The 26730-nt window shown below is 45.7% G+C and overlaps 1 protein-coding gene across 33 annotated transcripts in view; it reads left to right on the forward strand.

The window, feature by feature from the left end:
- LOC109870359 (neurexin-1a) overlaps nucleotides 1-26730 on the forward strand; it is a 92420-nt gene that overhangs the window by 20155 nt on the left and 45535 nt on the right. For 10 of the 33 annotated variants that reach the window (XM_031805281.1, XM_031805299.1, XM_031805300.1 and 7 more), the window contains exons 3-7: nucleotides 9048-9062; nucleotides 11257-11286; nucleotides 14448-14459; nucleotides 23487-23788; nucleotides 24245-24268. In XM_031805281.1, the coding sequence (XP_031661141.1) occupies nucleotides 9048-9062; nucleotides 11257-11286; nucleotides 14448-14459; nucleotides 23487-23788; nucleotides 24245-24268 (383 nt within the window). The remainder of the gene's footprint in view (nucleotides 1-9047; nucleotides 9063-11256; nucleotides 11287-14447; nucleotides 14460-23486; nucleotides 23789-24244; nucleotides 24269-26730) is intronic. The other 23 variants (XM_031805301.1, XM_031805284.1, XM_031805309.1 and 20 more) reach the window with 9 other exon arrangements.

The raw sequence follows: 26730 nt of genomic DNA on the forward strand, positions 1-26730 counted from the left end.
GAGATTGTAGAGGTAGTCAGTACATCCTAGTGGTGATCAGAAAACCCTAGTGGTGGTCAGTAGATCCTAGTCGTAGTCTGTAGATCCTAGTGGTGGTCAGAATATCCTAGTGGTGGTTAGTAGATCCTGATGGTCAGAAGATCCTAGTGGTGGTCAGTAGATCCTAGTGGTGGTTAGTAGATCCTAGTGGTGATCAGAAGAGCCTAGTGGTGGTCAGTAGATCCTAGTGGTAGTCAGTAGATCCTAGTGGTGGTCAGAATATCCTAGTAGGGGTTAGTAGATCCTGGTGGTTAGAATATCCTAGTAGGGGTTAGTAGATCCTGGTGGTCAGAATATCCTAGTAGGGGTTAGTAGATCCTGGTGGTCAGAATATCCTAGTGGTAGTGGGTTGATCCTAGTGGTGGTTAGTAGATCCTAGTGGTGGTCAGTAGATCCTAGTGGTGGTGGGTTGATCCTAGTGGTGGTCAGTAGATCCTAGTGGTGGTCAGTAGATCCTAGAAGTGGTGGGTTGATCCTAGTGGTGGTCAGTAGATCCTAGTGGTGGTCAGTAGATCCTAGTGGTGGTCAGAATATCCTAGTAGGGGTTAGTAGAACCTGGTGGTCAGAATATCCTAGTGGTAGTGGGTTGATCCTAGTGGTGGTTAGTAGATCCTAGTGGTGGTCAGTAGATCCTAGTGGTAGTCTGTAGATCCTAGTGGTGGTCAGAGGATCCTAGTGGTGGTCAGAGGATCCTAGTGGTGGTTAGTAGATCCTAGTGGTGGTCAGTAGATCCTAGTGGTGGTCAGTAGATCCTAGTGGTGGTCAGTAGATCCTAGTGGTGGTCAGTAGATCCTACTGGTTGTCAGCAGGTCCTAGTGATGGTTGGTAGATCCTAGTGGTGGTCAGTAGATCCTAGTGGTAGTCTGTAGATCCTAGTGGTGGTCAGAGGATCCTAGTGGTGGTTAGTAGATCCTGATGGTCAGAAGATCCTAGTGGTGGTCAGTAGATCCTAGTGGTGGTCAGTAGATCCTAGTGGTGGTCAGTAGATCCTAGTGGTGGTCAGTAGATCCTACTGGTTGTCAGCAGGTCCTAGTGATGGTTGGTAGATCCTAGTGGTGGTCAGTAGATCCTAGTGGTAGTCTGTAGATCCTAGTGGTGGTCAGAGGATCCTAGTGGTGGTTAGTAGATCCTGATGGTCAGAAGATCCTAGTGGTGGTTAGTAGATCCTAGTGGTGGTTAGTAGATCCTAGTGGTGGTCAGTAGATCCTAGTGGTAGTCAGTCAATCCTAGTGGTGGTCAGAATATCCTAGTGGTGGTCAGTAGAGCCTAGTGGTGGTCAGTAGAGCCTAGTGGTGGTGGGTTGATCCTAGTGGTGATCAGTAGATCCTAGTGGTGGTGGGTTGATCCTAGTGGTGGTCAGTATATCCTAGTGGTGGGCAGTAGATCCTAGTGGTGGTGGGTTGATCCTAGTGGTGGTCAGCAGATCCTAGTGGTGGTTGGTAGATCCTAGTGGTGGTTAGTAGATCCTAGTGGTGATCAGAAGAGCCTAGTGGTGGTCAGTAGATCCTAGTGGTAGTCAGTAGATCCTAGTGGTGGTCAGAATATCCTAGTAGGGGTTAGTAGATCCTGGTGGTTAGAATATCCTAGTAGGGGTTAGTAGATCCTGGTGGTCAGAATATCCTAGTAGGGGTTAGTAGATCCTGGTGGTCAGAATATCCTAGTGGTAGTGGGTTGATCCTAGTGGTGGTTAGTAGATCCTAGTGGTGGTCAGTAGATCCTAGTGGTAGTCTGTAGATCCTAGTGGTGGTCAGAGGATCCTAGTGGTGGGTAGTAGATCCTGATGGTCAGAAGATCCTAGTGGTGGTCAGTAGATCCTAGTGGTGGTCAGTAGATCCTAGTGGTGGTCAGTAGATCCTAGTGGTGGTCAGTAGATCCTACTGGTTGTCAGCAGGTCCTAGTGGTGGTTGGTAGATCCTAGTGGTGGTCAGTAGATCCTAGTGGTAGTCTGTAGATCCTAGTGGTGGTCAGAGGATCCTAGTGGTGGTTAGTAGATCCTGATGGTCAGAAGATCCTAGTGGTGGTTAGTAGATCCTAGTGGTGGTTTGTAGATCCTAGTGGTGGTCAGTAGATCCTAGTGGTAGTCAGTCGATCCTAGTGGTGGTCAGAATTTCCTAGTGGTGGTCAGTAGAGCCTAGTGGTGGTCAGTAGAGCCTAGTGGTGGTGGGTTTATCCTAGTGGTGGTCAGTAGATCCTAGTGGTGGTCAGTAGAGCCTAGTGGTGGTGGGTTGATCCTAGTGGTGATCAGTAGATCCTAGTGGTGGTGGGTTGATCCTAGTGGTGGTTAGTAGATCCTAGTGGTGGTTAGTAGATACTGGTGGTAAGAATATCTTAGTGGTAGTGTGTTTATCCTAGTGGTGGTCAGTAGAGCCTAGTGGTGGTGGGTTGATCCTAGTGGTGGTCAGTAGATCCTAGTGGTGGATGGTTGATCCTAGTGGTGGTTAGTAGATCCTAGTGGTGGTCAGCAGATCCTAGGGGTGGTGAGTTGATCCTAATGGTGGTCAGTAGATCCTAGTGGTGGTCAGTAGATCCTAGTGGTGGTGGGTTGATCCTAGTGGTGGTCAGTAGAGCCTACTGGTTGTCAGTAGATCCTTGTGGGGGTCAGTAGATCCTAGTGGTGTTCAGTAGATCCTAGTGGTAGTCTGTAGATCCTAGTGGTGGTCAGAGGATCCTAGTGGTGGTTAGTAGATCCTGGTGGTGGTCAGTAGATCCTAGTAATGGGTTGATCTTAGTGGTGGTCAGTATATCCTATTGGTGGTCAATAGATCCTAGTGGTGGTGGGTTGATCCCAGTGGTGGTCAGTAGATCCTACTGGTTGTCAGTAGATCCTAGTGGTGGTCAATAGATCCTAGTGGTGGTCAGTATATCCTAGTGGTGGTTAGTAGATCCTAGTGGTGGTTAGTAAATCCTAGTGGTGATCAGAAGATCCTAGTGGTGGTCAGTAGATCCTAGTGGTAGTCAGTAGATCCTAGTGGTGGTCAGTAGATCCTAGTGGTAGTCAGTAGATCCTAGTGGTGGTCAGTAGATCCTAGTGGTAGTCAGTCGATCCTAGTGTTGGTCAGAATATCCTATTGGTGGTCAGTAGAGCCTAGTGGTGGTCAGTAGAGCCTAGTGGTGGTGGGTTTATCCTAGTGGTGGTCAGTAGATCCTAGTGGTGGTCAGTAGAGCCTAGTGGTGGTGGGTTGATCCTAGTGGTGATCAGTAGATCCTAGTGGTGGTGGGTTGATCCTAGTGGTGGTCAGTATATCATAGTGGTGGGCAGTAGATCCTAGTGGTGGTGGGTTGATCCTAGTGGTGGTGGGTTGATCCTAGTGGTGGTCAGTAGATCCTTGTGGTGGTCAGTAGATCCTAGTGGTGGTTAGTAGATCCTAGTGGTGGTTAGTAGATCCTAGTGGTGGTCAGTAGATCCTAATGGTAGTCAGTAGATCCTATTGGTGGTCAGTAGATCCTAGTGGCGGTGGGTTGATCCTAGTGGTGGTCAGTAGATCCTACTGGTTGTCAGTAGATCCTAGTGGTGGTTAGTAGATCCTAGTGGTGATCAGAATATCCTAGTGGTGATCAGAATATCCTAGTGGTGGTTAGTAGATACTGGTGGTAAGAATATCTTAGTGGTAGTGGGTTTATCCTAGTGGTTGTCAGTAGATCATAGTGGTGGTTAGTAGATCCTAGTGGTGTTGGGTTTATCCTTGTGGTGGTCAGTAGATCTTAGTGGTGGTCAGTAGAGCCTAGTGGTGGTGGGTTGATCCTAGTGGTGGTCAGTAGATCCTAGTGGTGGATGGTTGATCCTAGTGGTGGTTAGTAGATCCTAGTGGTGGTCAGTAGATCCTAGGGGTGGTGAGTTGATCCTAATGGTGGTCAGTAGATCCTAGTGGTGGTCAGTAGATCCTAGTGGTGGTGGGTTGATCCTAGTGGTGGTCAGTAGAGCCTACTGGTTGTCAGTAGATCCTTGTGGGGGTCAGTAGATCCTAGTGTTGGTCAGTAGATCCTAGTGGTGGTCAGTAGATCCTAGTGGTGGTCAGTAGATCCTAGTGGTGGTTAGTAGATACTGGTGGTAAGAATATCTTAGTGGTAGTGGGTTTATCCTAGTGGTGGTCAGTAGATCCTAGTGGTGGTCAGTAGAGCCTAGTGGTGGTGGGTTGATCCTAGTGGTGATCAGTAGATCCTAGTGGTGGTGGGTTGATCCTAGTGGTGGGCAGTAGATCCTAGTGGTGGTGGGTTGATCCTAGTGGTGGTTAGTAGATCCTAGTGGTGGGCAGTAGATCCTTGTGGTGGTCAGTAGATCCTAGTGGTGGTTAGTAGATCCTAGTGGTGGTTAGTAGAGCCTAGTGGTGGTCAGTAGATCCTAATGGTAGTCAGTAGATCCTATTGGTGGTCAGAATATCTTAGTGGTGGTCAGTAGAGCCTAGTGGTGGTGGGTTTATCCTAGTGGTGGTCAGTAGATCCTAGTGGTGGTCAGTAGAGCCTAGTGGTGGTCAGTAGATCCTAGTGGTGGTGGGTTGATCCTAGTGGTGGTTAGTAGATCCTGGTGGTGGTCAGTAGATCCTAGTGATGGGTTTTTCCTAGTGATGGTCATTAGATCTTAGTGGTGGTCAGTAGAGCCTAGTGGTGGTGGGTTGATCCTAGTGGTGGTTAGTAGATCCTAGTGGTGGTCAGTAGATCCTAGTGGTGGTGAGTTGATCCTAATGGTTGTCAGTAGATCCTTGTGGGGGTCAGTAGATCCTAGTGGTAGTCTGTAGATCCTAGTGGTTGTCAGAGGATCCTAGTGGTGGTTAGTAGATCCTGGTGGTGGTCAGTAGATCCTAGTGATGGGTTGATCCTAGTGGTGGTCAGTATATCCTATTGGTGGTCAGTAGATCCTAGTGGCGGTGGGTTGATCCTAGTGGTGGTCAGTAGATCCTACTGGTTGTCAGTAGATCCTAGTGGTGGTCAATAGATCTTAGTGGTGGTCAGTATATCCTAGTGGTGGTTAGTAGATCCTAGTGGTGGTTAGTAAATCCTAGTGGTGATCAGAAGATCCTAGTGGTGGTCAGTAGATCCTAGTGGTAGTCAGTAGATCCTAGTGGTGGTCAGAAGATCCTAGCAGTGGTTAGTAGATACTGGTGGTAAGAATATCTTAGTGGTAGTGGATTTATCCTAGTGGTTGTCAGTAGATCCTAGTGGTGGTTAGTAGATCCTAGTGGTGGTCAGTAGATCCTAGTGGTGGTTAGTAGATCCTAGTGGTGGTCAGTAGATCCTAGTTTTGGTCAGTAGAGCCTAGTGGTGGTGGGTTTATCCTAGTGGTGGTCATTAGATCTTAGTGGTGGTCAGTAGAGCCTAGTGGTGGTGGGTTGATCCTAGTGGTGGTCAGTAGATCCTAGTGGTGGTCAGTAGATCCTAGTGGTAGTCAGTAGATCCTAGTGGTGGTCAGAAGATCCTAGCAGTGGTTAGTAGATACTGGTGGTAAGAATATCTTAGTGGTAGTGGGTTTATCCTAGTGGTTGTCAGTAGATCCTAGTGGTGGTTAGTAGATCCTAGTGGTGGTCAGTAGATCCTAGTGGTGGTTAGTAGATCCTAGTGGTGGTCAGTAGATCCTAGTTTTGGTCAGTAGAGCCTAGTGGTGGTGGGTTTATCCTAGTGGTGGTCATTAGATCTTAGTGGTGGTCAGTAGAGCCTAGTGGTGGTGGGTTGATCCTAGTGGTGGTCAGTAGATCCTAGTGGTGGTCAGTAGATCCTAGTGGTGGTGAGTTGATCCTAATGGTGGTCAGTAGACCCTAGTGGTGGTCAGTAGATCCTAGTGGTGGTGGGTTGATCCTAGTGGTGGTCAGTAGAGCCTACTGGTTGTCAGTAGATCCTTGTGGGGGTCAGTAGATCCTAGTGTTGGTCAGTAGATCCTAGAGGTGGTCAGTAGATCCTACTGGTGGTTAATAGATCCTAGTGGTGGTTAGTAGTTCCTAGTGGTGATCAGAAAATCCTAGTGGTGGTCAGTAGATCCTAGTGGTAGTCTGTGGATCCTAGTGGTGGTTTGTAGATCCTGATGGTCAGAAGATCCTAGTGGTGGTCAGTAGATCTTAGTGGTTGTCAGTAGATCCTAGTGGTGGTGGGTTGATCCTAGTGGTGGTTAGTAGATCCTAGGGGTGGTCAGTAGATCCTAGGGGTGGTGGGTTGATCCTAGTGGTGGTCAGTAGATCCTAGTGGTGGTCAGTAGATCCTAGTAGTGGTGGGTTGATCCTAGTGGTGGTCGGTAGATCCTATTGGTTGTCAGTAGATCCTAGTGGTGGTCAGTAGATCCTAGTGGTGGTGAGTTGATCCTAATGGTGGTCAGTAGACCCTAGTGGTGGTCAGTAGATCCTAGTGGTGGTGGGTTGATCCTAGTGGTGGTCAGTAGAGCCTACTGGTTGTCAGTAGATCCTTGTGGGGGTCAGTAGATCCTAGTGTTGGTCAGTAGATCCTAGAGGTGGTCAGTAGATCCTATTGGTGGTTAATAGATCCTAGTGGTGGTTAGTAGATCCTAGTGGTGATCAGAAAATCCTAGTGGTGGTCAGTAGATCCTAGTGGTAGTCTGTAGATCCTAGTGGTGGTCAGAGGATCCTAGTGGTGGTTAGTAGATCCTGATGGTCAGAAGATGCTAGTGGTGGTCAGTAGATCTTAGTGGTTGTCAGTAGATCCTTTTGGTGGTGGGTTGATCCTAGTGGTGGTTAGTAGATCCTAGGGGTGGTCAGTAGATCCTAGTGGTGGTGGGTTGATCCTAGTGGTGGTCAGTAGATCCTAGTGGTGGTCAGTAGATCCTAGTAGTGGTGGGTTGATCCTAGTGTTGGTCGGTAGATCCTATTGGTTGTCAGTAGATCCTAGTGGTGGTCAGCAGATCCTAGTGGTGGTTGGTAGATCCTAGTGGTGGTCAGTAGATCCTAGTGGTAGTCAGTAGATCCTAGTGGTGGTCAGAATATCCTAGTAGGGGTTAGTAGATCCTGGTGGTCAGAATATGCTAGTGGTAGTGGGTTGATCCTAGTGGTGGTTAGTAGATCCTAGTGGTGGTCAGTAGATCCTAGTGGTGGTTAGTAGATCCTAGTGGTAGTTGGTAGATCCTAGTGGTGGTCAGTAGATCCTAGTGGTGGTCAGTAGATCCTAGTGGTGGTTAGTAGATCCTTGTGGGGGTCAGTATATCCTAGTAGTGGTCAGTAGATCCTAGTGGTGGTCATTAGATCCTAGTGGTGGTCAGTATATCCTTGTGGTGGTGAGTTGCGTTCAGAAACAAGCCTGTTTGTGTTCATCACCTCCCTGTGTGTTTGTGTGTGTGTGTGTGTGTGTGCGCGCGTGTGCGTCTTTAGTCTGAGATCTAGGCCCCTCCTTTGTCTCCATAGCAACCCCGTCCCCTTTCTGCTGAACAAGTTACCATGGAGACAGCAGGGCTCTGAAAGAGAGACTCAGTTACATATGCTGCCCTATGCCTCCATCCCTCTACCTATTTACCTATCACACCCTCGATTTATCCCTCTTTACAGTTTCATCCTTCTCTAATAGGGTGGTCAATCACTCAAAAAATTGTTGATTCATTTGGATTAATTGGTTAGTAAATCTCGGTTGGAAACGTAGTATGTTGTCATAAGAACATGAAATATGTGGCGAGTGTAGTGTGTTGATTACTGTGTTGGGTGTTGGAAAGAAGGCAAGTGACATATGTTGGCGCGACAATTGTTTTGACAATACTGCAGCGCGGAGCACATTTTCAAACACCGGGACTGAAGGTGAAATTGATGTCACATTGCTTAAACCTATCCAATTATTGGGTAGGGACTGTACCAGGCCTTTAATTAGTGAAAACCAAGCTATTAGCGTTTCTTTTCACTAATTAAAGGCACAGTGCGGTCAAAAACGTGTTTTCCCTGTGATATATATATATTTCCACAGTATGAGGTTGGAATGATATTGTGAAAGTGTGAAAATTATGATAATTCCGTTTTAGTGTAAAAGCTGTTTGAAAATACCACCTGAAATTTCATCTTGTTTTGGTGGGATGGAGTTTTGACCTGCCTGGTGACATCACCAGTTAATAGTTCTAAACTGCCAATAACAGCTAGTTTTCCCTTCCCCCCACTCCCAGACAGTCCTAGCAAAATTATTGCTTGAGAAAATACTCTTTACTAAGAAGCTATTTATTTTCTTTTTGACCATATTATTTGAAAACAATCACAGTAAGGTGCTTAATTGTTACCCAGAACTGATTGAATATTGAGATAAAAACGGCTGCATTGGACTTTTAATAAGAGACAGAGGAAAGGGACATTTGGTTCCAAAGACACACACACACTCCAGTACTGACTCCAGCATGTTTCCCCCCTGCACTGCTGTTTTCTATCATCAGTTACCTGTTTCCATTGATCTATTCATTTACTGCAATGGTCAATGTGTGTGAGTGTGTGTGTGTGTGTGTGTGTGTGTGTGTGTGTGTGTGTGTGTGTGTGTGTGTGTGTGTGTGTGTGTGTGTGTGTGTGTGTGTGTGTGTGTGTGTGTGTGTGTGTGAGAGAGAGAGAGAGAACATGTGCGTGTATTCTGTGCTCTGGTACAGGAGGCTGTAAGGTAAGTTCTGGGTGAATAAATGTTCCAGATTCCAAACACACAGGTAGGAGCGTCCACTTTCATCCACCCTGGCCACTGTGTGTGTGCGCGTGCCTGTGTGCGTGCGCTTGGTTTGGGGCACTTCAGTCGATTCCGTGTATTGAAATTCAAGTAATGTATTGAAAATCTACTATTGTTGAGGATTTTTCAATGAATTGAATTTCGATTAACTTCCTGAATTGAATAAATTGGCCGCAACCCTGACGTGTGTGTGTGTGTGTGTGCGTGCGTGTGTGCGTGTGGAAGAATGTAAGGCTATCAGTGCCACATGGTATCATGGTGATGTCTGGGTGGATCTGCATGTGTGTAACCAAGGTAATGGTGTGGGTGTGCATCTGTGTACCCGTGGTAACAGACGGCTGTGCATGGCGTGTTAATGAATGTCTGTCTCTCTCTCTCCTTCGTCTGGACGCTCCCAGAACACTACAACCCAGGTGGGTCTCTCTCACTCACTTTCTCTCACCCCCCCCCCCCCCCCCGCCCTCTCTCTCTTCTTCTTTACACCTATCCCATTCCTTCTTCCATGTCTGATTTGGGCACCGAAAGGTGTGTGGGTTGTGTGTGTGTAGGTTGTGTGTGTGCTGTATGTGGGTTGCAGTCAGACGGTAAGTAGACTCCCTTCATGGACAAATCAGTAGATCCATTCATGGACATATACCGGAGGTTTCAAGTGGCTCTCCACTCAAAGATAGAAACGGGCAGTGTAATAATAAGGTTTGATAAGAGGTTAGAGACCGACAGAGTAATAATAATAATACATTTGATTTGATTTGATACCCTAGGACAATTACAAGGTACCCTAGGACAATTACAAGATACCCTAGGACAATTACAAGATACCCTAGGACAATTACAAGATACCCTAGGACAATTACAAGATACCCTAGGACAATTACAAGATACCCTAGGACAATTACAAGATACCCTAGGACAATTACAAGATACCCTAGGACAATTACAAGGTACCCTAGGACAATTACAAGGTACCCTAGGACAATTACAAGATACCCTAGGACAATTACAAGATACCCTAGGACAATTACAAGATACCCTAGGACAATTACAAGATACCCTAGGACAATTACAAGGTACCCTAGGACAATTACAAGATACCCTAGGACAATTACAAGATACCCTAGGACAATTACAAGATACCCTAGGACAATTACAAGATACCCTAGGACAATTACAAGATACCCTAGGACAATTACAAGATACCCTAGGACAATTACAAGGTACCCTAGGACAATTGCAAGGTACCCTAGGACAATTACAAGATACCTTAGGACAATTACAAGGTACCCTAGGACAATTACAAGATACCCTAGGACAATTACAAGATACCCTAGGACAATTACAAGATACCCTAGGACAATTACAAGGTACCCTAGGACAATTACAAGGTACCCTAGGACAATTGCAAGGTACCCTAGGACAATTACAAGATACCTTAGGACAATTACAAGGTACCCTAGGACAATTACAAGATACCCTAGGACAATTACAAGATACCCTAGGACAATTACAAGATACCCTAGGACAATTACAAGATACCCTAGGACAATTACAAGATACCCTAGGACAATTACAAGATACCCTAGGACAATTACAAGGTACGCTAGGACAATTACAAGGTACCCTAGGACAATTACAAGATACCCTAGGACAATTACAAGATACCCTAGGACAATTACAAGATACCCTAGGACAATTACAAGATACCCTAGGGCAATTACAAGATACCCTAGGACAATTACAAAGTATAAATGTAATAAAATAGCAAATATAAACATGATATTTCTAAGGTCAAAGTGCAAAAAAGCAGCATGGCACCAAAGAATAAACAAACAATTCAGGGGATAAAAAGAAAGGTCATTGGAAGGCAGTTGAAATAACGAGGCTGACTAACTCAGCACCCCCTTCGCGAATGATAGATACAATATTTTCGTTTTTTAAACGGGTAGGAGAGCAAGACCAGTGTACATAGTGCGTGTGTGTGATTCCGCAGTTATTTGATATATGTAGAAGCTACACACACATATACACCAACATGAGCGAGCGACAAGTTTAAACATGGCGTGTGTCTTAGACGTGTGGGTGGCAGGGATTGGTTGTAGAACCCCCTCTACCAGCTGTTGGTGCTCCACACAGGTCAAGGGTGCGTTCAAAAAGACTTTCATTTGCAGTGAACTGTCAGCTTGTAACAGTTACAGTTGAACGATCTGAATGAACGTACCCACATTTTGCAGGAATGCGTCACTAGGTAAGGATAACCCTGGTAGTGTCTGCAATTTATTTGTCTACAATTTCCATATTGTAATTTATGTCTACAATTTAAGTATCTACAATTTCCAAACTGAGAATCACTGTGCTATTCTGACTATATACAGTATTTAATAGAAAGACGACATTTTTATCTGATGTTCACCGCACACTAGCATCACTGTGAGCAAATGTTAGCAACGGTAGCTATCATGATGGTGTGTGAGTGTGTGTCTATGTGTGTATGTTTGAGCGGTTGTGTGTGGGCACATGTGTGTGCCTGTGTGTGTATGTATGTGTGTGTGTGTGGACAAAACCACGTCATGCTCCTCTGCTGTGCTGACTGTGCTCTTGTCTTCCTTTAAGGTCTGGCTCACCTGATGATCGGCGACCAAGGTACGACCTATTACATGACTATGACATCACTTCCCGTTCCTGCTGCTCCCCATCACCTCCCCACCTCCCCACCCCCACCACACCCCTCACCCCAAACCTCATCACCGCCGGACCCTAGACGCTGATCCAAGGTCAGGTTTGATTTTTGTCTATATTGGGTATATTAGGATATGGAGAGGCTTAACTGATCCCAGATGTGTGGTTAAGGTGAGGATATGGGTTTAGTGTTAGGATATGAACTGATCCTAGATCAAGGTCTGGTTCCACGGACGGTTTGTTGTGTGTGCATGTGTGTGTGTTAGTGATGCGTGGGTTGACTCATAACCCGCAGTTCCCCTGGTTATATCTGCAGGTTTGGGGTCTTGAAATATTATGTGGATGAAGGGCAGGTGGGTGGCGGGTGGGCGTGTTGAATAAAGGGAAAAGAATACATTAAAATGTCATAAATATGAACTCCACAAGAATTATACATCTATAGGCTACACTGAGGATTTTATTTCATTATTTTGATTTGCCTTTAGGGCGTAACCTAAGCCTAAGCTTTAGGGGCTAACTGTACGCTCGCCAAAAACACAGCAAAAAACAGCAAAACAAAAACGTTTTTTGGGACTTGGGCAGAAATAGTTAACGTCGATCCACTGAGGCAAATAGGCCAATGAAATGGAGAGTTGAAAAATAAATAGGAGGGTCAGAGCACTAGGTAGCCTAATGTATGGGGAAGATTTGGTGAAGAGGTAAAAGAGGATGATTGCAGTGGGTTAAATGGAATAGTAACTGAAATCTGGACACGGACTGTAGTGTCTTTAACCTCTCACATGTAGCCTAATATAATATTAACTCCTGCATTTCTTGCAGTAAAATGATACACCAAATGTACATTTTGACTTGGGAACAGGAGTGGAGAAATAGGATTTCTTTCAGCATCTTGAGAGAATTACTGCACGGTTAGGGACCGTCTGTAAAAGTGCTATCGTTATCAGCATCGTAAAAGCTGATAGTATTTCAACCATAAAATATGCATCCAAGCCGAACTGAATTCTTATCAGGAACATGTTGGGTAGTTTTCAGAGCTTTTGATTTCCTTAAAAACGGTCAAAGGTAAAATCGTTCCATTTTATTTTGTTATTGAATTTTCTCCCCGGTCTCTAAATGTCTTTGCTGCATGAGAGAAGCAGAGATTAAAGACTTTTTTTTACCGATGTCAACTAGATTCAAGGCTTCATTCTATCGATTTATGACATTATTCTGGTGAGTGAAGGTGTATTTAGTATTTAGTAAGACAGAAGAGAAGCTGCATGTATTTAATTACAAACAAGTTGACTAACAAATAGCCACTGCAAATAAAACGTCTTAAATTAAAAGCAGGAACATAGGCTTATCTAAAAGGACTGTCAGAAAATTGCTCCGCCCTCTCTGTACAGCGCATTTTCTATATTTGCGGCTTAGGGTCGGTCGGGTTCGATACCTCAGACTTTCACTCTATCACATATAGTTGGGCAGTTCCGGGTGGGTTATTAGCAATTGCGGGAGGGTGCGAATGAACAAACAGCTGACCCGCGCATCACTAGTGTGTGTGTGTTGTTGCGGCTTGTATGTCTGTTGCAGGTTTTTGGTGCCTCATCCTAACCCCTCCCTGCAGCAATCCCTTCCCCTCCCATTGCCTGACTAGTTTTTCACAGTGTGTTGTATTAAATTAAACAAAAGTGTATAAAAGCAGCGCTGTCAAACACACCGCTGTAGCTCTGTCCTGTCTGTAAAGGCACATGACAACTACACAAACACACCGCTGTAGCTATGTCCTGTCTGTAAAGGCACATGACAACTACACAAACACACCGCTGTAGCTCTGTCCGGTCTGTAAAGGCACATGACAACTACACAAACACACCGCTGTAGATCTGTCCGGTCTGTAAAGGCACATGACAACTACACAAACACACCGCTGTAGCTCTGTCCGGTCTGTAAAGGCACATGACAACTACACAAACACACCGCTGTAGCTCTGTCCTGTCTGTAAAGGCACATGACAACTACACAAACACACCGCTGTAGCTCTGTCCGGTCTGTAAAGGCATATGACAACTACACAAACACACCGCTGTAGCTCTGTCCTGTCTGTAAAGGCACATGACAACTACACAAACACACCGCTGTAGCTCTGTCCGGTCTGTAAAGGCACATGACAACTACACAAACACACCGCTGTAGCTCTGTCCGGTCTGTAAAGGCACATGACAACTACACAAACACACCGCTGTAGCTCTGTCCGGTCTGTAAAGACACATGACAACTACACAAACACACCGCTGTAGCTCTGTCCGGTCTGTAAAGACACATGACAACTACACAAACACACCGCTGTAGCTCTGTCCTGTCTGTAAAGGCACATGACAACTACACAAACACACCGCTGTAGCTCTGTCCTGTCTGTAAAGGCACATGACAACTACACAAACACACCGCTGTAGCTCTGTCCTGTCTGTAAAGGCACATGACAACTACACAAACACACCGCTGTAGCTCTGTCCTGTCTGTAAAGGCACATGACAACTACACAAACACACCGCTGTAGCTCTGTCCTGTCTGTAAAGGCACATGACAACTACACAAACACACCGCTGTAGCTCTGTCCTGTCTGTAAAGGCACATGACAACTACACAAACACGCCGCTGTAGCTCTGTCCTGTCTGTAAAGGCACGTGACAACTACACAAACACACCACTATTACTGTATTGTATTATTGTATTACTTATACTACTATTACCACTGCTCACTTTAGTGGCACTGTACTGTAACACACCACTTCAGACTCAGAGGTAATCAAACACAGTTTGGAATGCATCAGTGACAGAATGTAGTAGTTTGTCTCTTACATTCTAAACCTCCATACAGCATACTGTAGTTGGTGGTGGGAGTGCTGCTTAGCTTGCAGTGTGGTACTCATAGAGAGAGATCTAATACAATACGGTGTAATAGTGTTCTAAAAAACCGCGTATTCTGCTCCATTGGGAGTGTTTTGGTCTTGTTTGACGCCAGCGCTGCTTTTCTTCCTGTTCAAAATGGTTCCCCTTTTGCTTTCTTAGTTTCACACAACCAACTTACTCTCTCCCCTCCTTCCCTCCTCCCTCTTTCCCTTTCTCTCTTCAACATCTGACTGTAGGAAAGCTCAGAGGTATACGATTCCTTCTTGCTTATGGCTATGTATGGCTATGAGCTCGAATGTATGGCGGTGAGCTATACTGAATGGCTTCACACTGTACTAATGTAAGATGCTGTATGTGTGTGGAATTGGAATGTTTCTTTGTTCATGTGGCTGCTGTACATGCAGGTGGTGTGGTTGTGTGTGTGCGTGTGCGTGTGTGTGCGTGTGCACGCAGCAATGTAAAAGCAGTCAGAGGGGGCTGAAGTGGCCGTCGGCTCAGAGTAAAGTAGCTTTCTGAAGCTGACTATCTGAAATGTGTTTCTCTCAAGAAGCGGGCGAGGGGGGGGGTTGTCTGTGGGTGTGAGAGAGGGGAGGGAGGGAGAGAGAGAGGGAGAGAGGGAGAGGGAGAGAGAGAGAGAGAGAGAGAGAGAGAGAGAGAGAGAGAGAGAGAGTCCATAGATGTCTAGGGTCTGTATCTCCAAAGTGCCAGTCAGTCAGTCCTGCTCCAGTCAAACTCACTCTGGCATCAGTGTGTGCGTGCATGCATTCGGGCATGTGACTGGTGTCTGTCTCATCGGTCCCAAGGAAATGAAGTGTTTTGGATGTTGTTTAGAAGACTACTCTCGTGTCATGATGCACAACTCAAGTGTGTAATTACATTCAGCTATCGAGACAGCATATCAAATACAAGCAAGACGCAGACACGCAGTCTAATTAGCGATTTGATGTTATTTTTGAATAAACATTGGCTAAGCAGGAGGCAGACAGGCAGTCAAAGTAGTAGTGGCTAGTAGCTACGATACGGCAACAACTCCAATGATTAGCTAACATCATCACACGAAATGCAATGTGTAAGGGCTGCGTCCTGCTTGTGCAACTGAAATATCCGTTACAACAGACAGAGAAGGTTTATGTCAGCTGTATGAGACAGAAATACAAACCCCATCTCCCCTCAATGAATTTCACTCCTTCATTCATTCGTTACGATTACAGGAACATTGACTTTTTACAGTATGTACAGCCAATTGTATGGTATTGTACTGTTTCCTTACACAGTACTTGCTTTGATACTGTGTTTAGATTACAGTAGGTGTACTGCAATATGAAATAGAGTAACTTACCACTAGCTGCCTGTAAGTTACTGTCAAATTCATGGCAACCCCTTTACAGTGTGGCTGTGGTGAGCTAGTATAGGTGTGTGTGTGTGTGTGTGTGTGTGTGTGTGTGTGTGTGTGTGTGTGTGTGTGTGTGTGTGTGTGTGTGTGTGTGTGTGTGTGTGTGTGTGTGTGTGTGTGTGTGTGTGTGTGTGTGTGTGTGTGGTGTGTGTGCTACAGAGAGGACAAACCAAACCATATCATCACACAACAAGCGTTCTCTAAACCTTTGAGACATACACACATGCTCACAGACACACACACACACACACAAGCTCACAGACACACACACACACACGCTCACAGACACACACACAAATAACCTTTATCGAGTGCCTTCTTTCTGTGTGTGTTGTGTGTAAATATGCATGAGTAAGGCTGCCTGTGCATTCTCTTCAAGGTATGTGTGTGCATGCATACATGCATATGTGTGTGTGTGGGGGGGGGGCGTTGTGCACTGCAGGCGCGTGAGTCGGTATGTGTTAAGAGGGAGGTGGATTGTGACTCATCACTTTTGACTCATAAAGCGTTGGCAATCAAAGGAACTAATTTTACACACACACACACACACACACTACTAACCCTCACCACTACATAGACCATACACACACCAGACCGACAGAGAGAGGGGGAGGACGAGAGAGGGCCACGGAGAAAGGGAAAGAGGGGGATGTATAGGGAAGTGTTAAGAGGAGCAGAAAAAACGACTAATGCAATTGGGAGATGAGGGGGGAAGGTCAGAGAGAGAAAATAAATGGGCAGAGCCCTGATGTACCTGAGAGAGACAGAACAGCCCCTCTGATACGAAGGGGGAGATGGGAGGGGAGGGAGAGAGAGAGACAGAACAGCCCCTCTGATACGAAGGGGGAAACGGGAGGGGAGGGAGAGAGAGACAGAACAGCCCCTCTGATACGAAGGGGGAGACGGGAGGGGAGGGAGAGAGAGAGAGAGAGGGGATAGACAAGGTACAGTATTTATCTGGGCAGAGCCCTGATGTACCTGAGAGAGACAGAACAGCCCATCTGATACGAAGGGGGAGACGGGAGGGGAGGGAGAGAGAGAGGGGATAGACAAGGTACAGTATTTATCTGGGCAGAGCCCTGATGTACCTGAGAGAGACAGAACAGCCCATCTGATACGAAGGGGGAGACGGGAGGGGAGGGAGAGAGAGAGGGGATAGACAAGGTACAGTATTTATCTGGGCAGAGCCCTGATGTACCTGAGAGAGACAGAACAGCCCCTCTGATACGAAGGGGGAGACGGGAGGGGAGGGAGAGCGAGAGACAGAACAGCCCCTCTGATACGAAGGGGGAGACTGGAGGGGAGGGAGAGAGAGAGGGGATAGACAAGGTACAGTATTTATCTGGGCAGAGCCCTGATGTACCTGAGAGAGACAGAACAGCCCCTCTGATACGAAGGGGGAGACGGGAGGGGAGGGAGAGCGAGAGACAGAACAGCCCCTCTGATACGAAGGGGGAGACTGGAGGGGAGGGAGAGAGAGAGGGGATAGACAAGGTACAGTATTTATCTGGGCAGAGCCCTGATGTACCTGAGAGAGACAGAACAGCCCCTCTGATACGAAGGGGGAGACGGGAGGGGAGGGAGAGCGAGAGACAGAACAGCCCCTCTGATACGAAGGGGGAGACGGGAGGGGAGGGAGAGAGAGAGACAGAACAGCCCCTCTGATACGAAGGGGGAGACGGGAGGGGAGGGAGAGAGAGAGAGAGAGAGGGGATAGACAAGGTACAGTATTTATCTGGGCAGAGCCCTGATGTACCTGAGAGAGACAGAACAGCCCCTCTGATACGAAGGGGGAGACGGGAGGGGAGGGAGAGAGAGAGACAGAACAGCCCCTCTGATACGAAGGGGGAGACTGGAGGGGAGGGAGAGAGAGAGGGGATAGACAAGGTACAGTATTTATCTGGGCAGAGCCCTGATGTACCTGAGAGAGACAGAACAGCCCCTCTGATACGAAGGGGGAGACGGGAGGGGAGGGAGAGCGAGAGACAGAACAGCCCCTCTGATACGAAGGGGGAGACGGGAGGGGAGGGAGAGAGAGAGACAGAACAGCCCCTCTGATACGAAGGGGGAGACGGGAGGGGAGGGAGAGAGAGAGAGAGAGGGGATAGACAAGGTACAGTATTTATCTGGGCAGAGCCCTGATGTACCTGAGAGAGACAGAACAGCCCCTCTGATACGAAGGGGGAGACGGGAGGGGAGGGAGAGAGAGAGAGAGAGAGAGAGAGAGAGAGAGAGAGAGGGGGATAGATAAGGTACAGTATTTATCTGGGAAGAGCCCTGATGTACCTGAGAGAGACAGAACAGCCCCTCTGATACGAAGGGGGAGACGGGAGGGGAGGGGAGGGAGAGAGAGGGGATAGACAAGGTACAGTATTTATCTGGGCAGAGCCCTGATGTACCTGAGAGAGACAGAACAGCCCCTCTGATACGAAGGGGGAGACGGGAGGGGAGGGGAGGGAGAGAGAGGGGATAGACAAGGTACAGTATTTATCTGGGCAGAGATGGTCTACACCAGTCTATACACCATAGAGTAACAGGCTTGGCTGTCCTATTTGGCTGTCCTCCCAAACACACACAGACACAAACACAAACATGTACTGTACTTATGCTGCAATGGCGGCAAGACGAAACTGGATGTCAATGTTTCCGATTAAACAGCGACAGCGAATTCGACCGAGGCAGGTGGAAACAATAAAACAGTCAACGTGTTACTGATGTTTTATTCCCAGGATATGTTTAGTAGAGCTTTCAGGTGATAAGAAAAAAAAGGTGTTCTTATCTTTTCCCTGTCAATGAGTCTGTGTATGGAATTTAGAAATGCTGTGTTATAACATTCATCTGTCATCTGGCTATAGTTACTACCTACTGGCAGCTTCATCTTCCCTGTGGATTCCCGTACTTCCTTTGTGCTAGCTAAATAGCTAGTTATTGGGCATAATCAGTCACCAAAGGTAATGTTCTGTTTCATGGCTGACATAGCTAGCCCCCAACTAACTCACAAGTTTATTGTAATTTAGAATATTAGCAAGGTTCAATTTGGGCCAAGTGCCTAACCAATAGACTTTATTCACACTGGGGATTGCATTTTTTAAAACAACAACATTGTTGCCTATGTGGGTGCAGCATCATTCATTGCACTTGTGAGTTGTAACTAGGCCAGCTGAAGTAGCCAGACCATTAATTATAAACCCATTTTGTTATTGATGCCCATTCCGAAGCTGTTTCTGACTTTATCATAATTTCTTAATGACCTGCGTTAAGGGGTTTGTGTGTGTGTGCGTGTGTATGTGTGAGAGTCTTGGGATAAAACTGATCTTATCTAGCTTAAGACAAAACACTGGGCTCTAACTGGAGAGATTGTCATGGCAACAGAGAGAGAGAGAGAGGTAGGGGGGGTTTCAGACTAGGGGTAAAGAGAAACAAATCAAAATACATTTGAGATTCTTCAAATAGCCACCCTTGCCTTATTGGCAGCTTTGCACACTCTTAGCATTCTCTCAACCATCTTCACCTGGAATGCTTTTCCAACAGTCTTGAAGGAGTTCCAAATATGCTGAGCACTTGTTGGCTGCTTTTCCTTCACTCTGCGGCCTGACTCTTCCCAAACCATCTCAATTTGGTTGTGGTCGGGTGATTGTGGAGGCCAGGTCATCTGATGCAGCACTCCATCACTCTCCTTCTTGGTAAAATAGCCCTTACACAGCCTGGAGGAGTGTTGGGTCATTGTCCTGTTGAAAAACAAATGTTTGTCCCACTAAGCCCAAACCAGATGGGATGGCGTATCGCTGCAGAATGCTGTGGTAGCCATGCTGTTTAAATGTGCATTGCATTCTAAATAAATCACAGACAGTGTCACCAGCAAAGTACACGCACACCATAACACCTCCTCCTCCTCCATACTTTACGGTGGGATATACACATGAACAGATCATCTGTTCTCCCACACTGTATCTCACAAAGACGGTTGGAACCAAAATCTAAATTTTCAGACCAAAGAACAATTTTCCACCAGTCTAATGTCCATTGCTCATATTTCTTGGCCCAAGCAAGTCTCTGATTCTTGTTGTTGTCCTCTAGTAGTGGTTTGACCATGAAGGCCTGATTCACAGTCTCCTCTGAACAGTTGATGTCGATGTGTCTGTTACTTGAACTCTGTGAAGATTTATTTGGGCTGCAATTTCTGAGGCTGGTAACTCTAATGAACGTATCCTCTGCAGCAGAGGTAACTCTGGGTCTTCCATTCCTGTAGCGGTCCTCATGAGAGACAGTTTCATCATAACGCTTGGTGGTTTTTGCGACTGCACTTAAAGAAATTTTCCGTATTGACTGACCTTCATGTCTTAAAATAATGATGGACTGTCGTTTCTCTTTGCTTATTTGAGCTGTTCTTGCCATAATATGGACTTGGTCTTTTACCAAATAGAGCTATCTTCTGTATACCCACCCTACCTTGTCACAACACAACTGATTGGCTCAAACGCATTAAGAAGGAAAGAAATTCCACAAATTAACTTTTAATTAGGCACACCTGTTAATTGAAATGAATTCCAGGTGACTACCTCATGAAGATGGTTGATAGAATGCCAAGAGTGTGCAAAGCTGTAATTAAGGCAAAGGGTAGCTATTTGAAGAATCTCAAATATAAAATCTATTTTTATTTTTTGGTTACTACACGATTCCATATGTATTATTTCATAGTTTTGATGTCTTCACTATTATTCTACAATGTAGAAAACATTAAAAATAAAGACAAATCCTTGAATGAGTAGGTGTTCTAAAACTTTTGACCGGTAGTGTATATATCTTTTTTTTAAGAGTCGATTTGCCTGGCTACCCATCCACATCGCTCCGGCTAACTGATGTTTTGTCTCCGCGATGAGTCTGGATTTGCCGCCCTCTCTAACAATTTCTAGAATGTGAACACAGTCTTACCATTCTGATTGGCCCTAGAAACTGATGGGTTGGGCCTCCCTACATGATGATGTCATCAACTTTGATACTCTGATTAGTTAGATATATTAGAGACCATCCAATCACTGATGAATTTGTTTTACACATTGCCCCTCATTTTGAAGTCAAACAAACGACTTCTAGGATGACTTTTTCAGACTGAGTGTATGTAGCTATCAAGAGAGCAGTGGAAATACATTCAGGGTGAATCGTCAGGCAACTAGGCTCTATGGTGTACGTGTTAAGGGATATAAGTGTAAAGGGTTTAGGGTGTAACTTGGCTCTATGGTGTACGTGTTAAGGGATATAAGTGTAAAGGGTTTAGGGTGTAACTTGGCTCTATGTACCAGACTGAAGGTTAATATCTGGAGTCTGCATGTATTAGCATACATTAGCATCACAGGCGGCTGGTGGCACATTAGTTGGGGAGGACAGGCTCATTGTAATGGCTGGAATGGAATAAATGGAATGGTATCGAACACATGGTTTCCTTGTGTTTGATACCATTCCATTCAGTCATTATCATGAGCCGTCCTCCCCTCACTAGCCTCCTGTGGTTAGCATACATTCTAGAGCTGGACATCCATTTGTATGTGTGGGCGAGTGTCTCAACAAATGCGTGTGCTAGTATGTACACATGGTGTAAGTACGACGTGTAGACTTGTGTGTATATGCAGTATGTGTGCTCATTCATGTGTGTGCTCAGGCTGGAAGGAGCTGATAGAATAAGTGCATGGTTAGCTGAAATGAGGTGCAGCGTGTTATCTCCATGACTACAGGACTACTACTGTGGATTTAGATACACCAGCATATGTCTCTCTCTCTCTCGCTCTCCCAGGTAGTGTTGTCAGCCTGCTGTTTCTCTATCCTCCATTTTGATTCAGTACAGCTGTCCCTGATAATGTACTGTTCACTCAATCACCCTCTCTCACAAACACACGCACGCACACACGCACACAGCTGTAGCCCTATTGCACAGGGTTACCATGGAAATGGCAAATGACTATGTGAGAGGCTGAGAAGGAGAGAAAAGAGCCACCACATCAGCTGCAGTGGGTGTGTGTGTTTGTGTATGTGTGTGTACGTGTGTGATAGAATCGTGAGCTGGCCCACAGATCGATGTCGAGATGTTTTATGTCCTGCTGTCTGATCTAATGACATGACTGTAAATAAGAGCCAAAATGGCAGAATGGTTGCCTGAAATCGAATGGCGTGACTGTAAATTAGATCTAGAATGGTGGTGGAAGGGTGGGTGATTTCTTCATTGTGAGAAATTGTCTCCTCTCACACTCAGCCCTGTCATTTGTGTGTGTGTGCGTGTTTCCTGCTCACTCTCGCCCTCCCTCCACGGTAAAGACTCGCTGCAGGCTCTGGGTTGGTAATAGCTTTCCTGACTCAAATACACCAATATTTATACACACACACACACACACACACTCTGGGAGGGAGGTAATTATACCCAGAACACGGTCACACCCATGATGACATGCTGGCAAAGACCTTTCTGTTCCCACTTACATCCTGGCACACGTACTGGCATACAATTGATTATATTATGCTAAATGATATTCTATATAAGAATGTTAAATGAAATTATATTCAATATAAGAATGTTAAATGATATTCTATGTAAGAATGTTAAATGATATTCTTATCGCTACATTCTATTGTATTGTGTTACGTTGTAGATCGTTACATTCTATTGTAGTCAGTGGTGACGTGTAGAGGATGCTGCCAGTGCCAGAGGCTCAGGGGGTTGCCTTAGATACTGCTGGAAGGAGGACAGGAGAGGAGGGAGGTGTGAGAGATAACAGAGAGAGTGATAGAGGAAGTGGGGAAGGATGACTCGGAGAGGGGAATTGGTGTGAAAGAAAGATAGATAATGTTGCCTCACTCATCTCTTCCCGGTGTGTCTGTGTGTGCATGTGTGTGGGATGTGTGTCTGCCTGCATGTGTGTGTATGTGTATGATATACAATGAGATAGTCTAGTGTCCTTGAGAGTCAGTAAAGGTGGACATGGTAAGTAGCTATATTGGCTTGAAGCTGTCTGAGCTGTGGTTGGCTGTTCTGGTTGTCTGCGCTACTGGGCTGGCATGGCTAGTTGCTGATAGGTGCTTAAGAACACATCACTTTAAACGACACAGCATTCCTCTGTTAAAAAGATGACAGATTTCATTTATTACATTTTTGATTTAACCTTTATTTAACTAGGAAAGTCTGTTAAGAACAAATTCTTATTTTCAATGGCGGTCTACCCCGGCCAAACCCTCCCCTAACCCGGAAGACGCTGGGCCAATTGTGCGTCGCCCTATTTTACTCCCGAACACGGCCGGTTGTGATACAGCCTGGGATCGAACCAGGGTCTGCAGTGATGCCTCTAGCACTGTGATGCAGTGCCTTAGACCACTGCACCACTCGGGAGGCCAAATGACTATTGAATGCATAATGACTGCTGAATTCATCAGAAAGTGAAGTATCACAACAGATCCATATGGTTCAATGTCAACTCACTCATGAACGATGCAGTCAACTCATTCCAGACTACTGGATGAGCAACCTAAGAATTAGATATAGAAATGCCTCCGGTTATTAGGTTTCCGTTTTTCACTAACATTGCTGTTCACACATTCAAAATGGGGCTCTTGATATCATATTATAAATATTATTACACATTAAAAACAAACATGGAATGTTTTCTGTTTCTCTTTCTCCCCACTTCTCTCCCAATCCTTCCTTCCTTCCTTCCTTCCTTCCTTCCTTCCTTCCTTCCTTCCTTCCTTCCTTCCTTCCTTCCTTCCTTCCTTCCTTCCTTCCTTCCTTCCTTCCTTCCTTCCTTCCTTCCTTCCTTCCTTCCTTCCTTCCTTCCTTCCTTCCTTCCTTCCCTCCCTCCCTCCCTCCCTCCCTCCCTCCCTCCCTCCCTCTCCTCTCCAGCCCGTGAGGACTACTTAGCAACATTTAAGGGATCAGAGTATTTCTGCTATGACCTGTCTCCCAGCCCCATCCAGTCCTCCAGCGATGAGATCACCCTGAGCTTTAAGACACTGCAGAGGAACGGCCTGATGCTCCACACAGGAAAGTCGGCTGACTACGTCAACCTGGCCTTAAAGAACGGAGCCGTGTCACTGGTCATCAACCTGGGGTCCGGGGCTTTCGAGGCCCTGGTGGAGCCGGTTAACGGGAAGTTTAACGATAACGCATGGCACGATGTCAAGGTCACGCGCAACCTGAGACAGGTAACCTGGCAACAGCAGGGGAGGGGGATGTGGGAAGGAAGGGGGAGGGGTTATAGAGAAAGGGATAAAGAGGGTGAGAGGAAAAGACAGGCTGAGAGAAAGAGGGTGTGTGTGTGTGTGTGTGTGAGAGAGAGAACTCACTGTATGTATGCACAGTATGTATGCGTGTGTGTGTGTGCACTTGCGTGTGTCTTTAGCGTCAAGGCTGGGGTTACAATGGTGCTGCTAACAGTCTTCTGCTGTTTGCCTGTGTGTGTGTGTACCAACTACTAACTACTAACTGTACTTACTAACCTGCTAGTAATACTAACTAACCTCCATCCATGGAATGTGTCATACTACTAACCTGTTGCCTTCTCCACTCCTCTCTAACCTCCACTGGCCTTCTACTTTTTCTTTTCTGGAAGTTGTTCTGTTCACACTTTTTGCTTTCCTTTCTCCCCGTCTCCCACAAAGCACTCAGGCATTGGACACGCTATGGTAAACAAACTCCATTGTTCGGTAGATACCATTCTAATTGTTTCTTAGTTTGGGTTTGTCTATTTTATTTTTCTGAGCCGTAGAACAACTAAAACTATACTAGGACAGGATGACGGCGGTTGGTACTCTACGCTTATCACTCCCCTCCGAGCCACACAATTTTTTTCTACCTTTCCTTTTACCTTTGTCCAACATTCACCCCATCTCCCTGTGGTTGATATGTAGGCGTGTCCTGATCGGCTCATCCCTCACTTGCACGCGACTGGCCGCTCCCCATGCATGGTACAACTTCATGGTGCCTCTCTGATTGGTCCATTAGACAGAGAAAGGCCAACCCCCCTCCCCCACTGTTTTAAAATCCTAATCTCTTTCCATTCCTCCTCTGTATGCTGTCCATCCTGCTGTTGTCATTCGTTTCCCCGTTCCTGTCTTCCTCCTGCTGTTGACTGCATGCAGAGAGAGGAGGCTGCATGTGTGTGGAATGACATGACTAACCCATCTAACGCCCTGCGTGTCCGTGTGTGAGTCAGTATGTGTGTCACATCATTCAGACCTGCTGATCTGACTAACTCCCCACTCCACACACTCACATACGCACCCACAATCTAACCCATCACCCCTACCCGCTCACACACTGTAACCCCCAACACCATCATCACTACTAACATCTTGTTTATCACTAAACTCAACACAACTAACCGCAATGACACCATTTACTAACACACTACAAACTACTATTCTACTAACCTGGAACTGACTACTAACTTCTAGCTAACACACTAACAGCTGCACGCTAACTAACACACTAACCACTGTGGCTGTTGAGCCTCTGTTGAGGCCTTACTAACACTTGCCTGATTTAGCTACTGATGCTAATGCTATATAGTCAGGGTAATCCTTGTTAGCTACTAATACGAGTGTTATATAGTCAGGGTAGTCCTGGTTAGCTACTGATGCAAATGCTATATAGTCAGGGCAATCCTTGTTAGTTACTGATGCTAGTGCTATATGGTCAGGGTAGTCCTGGTTAGCTACTGATGTTAATGCTACCTATAGCCACGGTAATCCTGGCTAGATACTAATGCTAATGCTAGCTATAGCCTGAGCTAGCTACAGTACACATGTTACTCTAATCTACCCAGTGGGTTAGCCATTGTTGCTAATCAACAACAAGCTTGTTTGCGTTTTATAGAACCAATGTTCATCATTTGGTTGTACTCATGGCAGATCAATTACAATTGGTTGTGGCAAAAAGGTCAAGAGGTGTTGTGGATTCACTGACAAAGAAGACTGAGTGCTGCTTTTCTTTAGCATCAACTTTGCCATGAGAAGTTAAAACTCGACACATATCTTATTACTGCTTGAACTGGAGCCTGAAAATGATTGAAAATAACATATGTTGGGTGACTAGATTCCCTAATGCACAATAGAGGACATTGATTTGGGGCAAATTCCGCCATCCCGTTGAGCTCAATCCACCCACTAGGGTTGGATGGTATCCAGATTTTCATACCGTCATTCAGTTTCTGTATCATATCGGAGTATTTGCTATTACCGTAAGTGCACACACGAAACACACTTTCTTTTATAGAGTATTTGCTATTACCGTAAGTGCACACACTATACACACTTTTTTATTTACAATTTAGTGCAACGGGGATCTTGATCCAGGAGTGGATTGAAGGCCTCTAATCTGGGTACCGGTCTTTTTAGCTAACATTCCTTGCCACTCCATGTCATTGTCAAAGATACTGTCCAACGTTCAATATGTAGCTGGATTAACGGCAGAGTTGCTCTTTGGTTGTTTGAAATAACATGAATATTTTCCATGACAACATCCCGAGCCTCAAAAAATGCATATAAACATTATAACAAAATCAAAAACAAACATTTAGCTGTTAGCTAGGCAAGTTGTTGTATTTTGAGGCTTAAAATCAAAGCAAATAGGTTTTGTGGTTGTAATTTCAGTAGCCTATATATTTAGTTTGAGGATTTAGACTTGAGCTAGCTACTTTTGACAGACTAGTTTCATCTGGACAAACAGAAAGCGGTTGCTTAGCAGCCGTATATGTGTTCCATGGAGAATAAGGTGACCAATATTTGGATAATCATTGTGATTGGAGGATAGCAGTGAGAGCTATCAATTAGGATTAGGATCAACTCCTCTATTCTCCTCGAGCTCATTTAATGATAGAATGTTCATATTTGAAAATTGCAGAAAGGCCAGTCTCTTTGGCAATGGCAAGAAGTGGAATGTTCGCTAAAGAGACTGGTAGTCAGGCTAGAATGTCTCTGCTGTGACCAAGAAGCTTGTTCTTGATATCTAGCCACTTAGCTAGCAAGTTAGCAAACCAAATGCAAAGCTGGATACCTGAGCTGAACATCATTTATTTGACACATCTTAGTTTTCTTAAAGGTATACTTATAGTTTTAAGCACTCCCGCAGCCACCTCAAGGCTGGG

Source organism: Oncorhynchus kisutch, linkage group LG25 (assembly GCF_002021735.2).
Source record: "Oncorhynchus kisutch isolate 150728-3 linkage group LG25, Okis_V2, whole genome shotgun sequence".
Taxonomy (NCBI): Eukaryota; Metazoa; Chordata; class Actinopteri; order Salmoniformes; family Salmonidae; genus Oncorhynchus; species Oncorhynchus kisutch.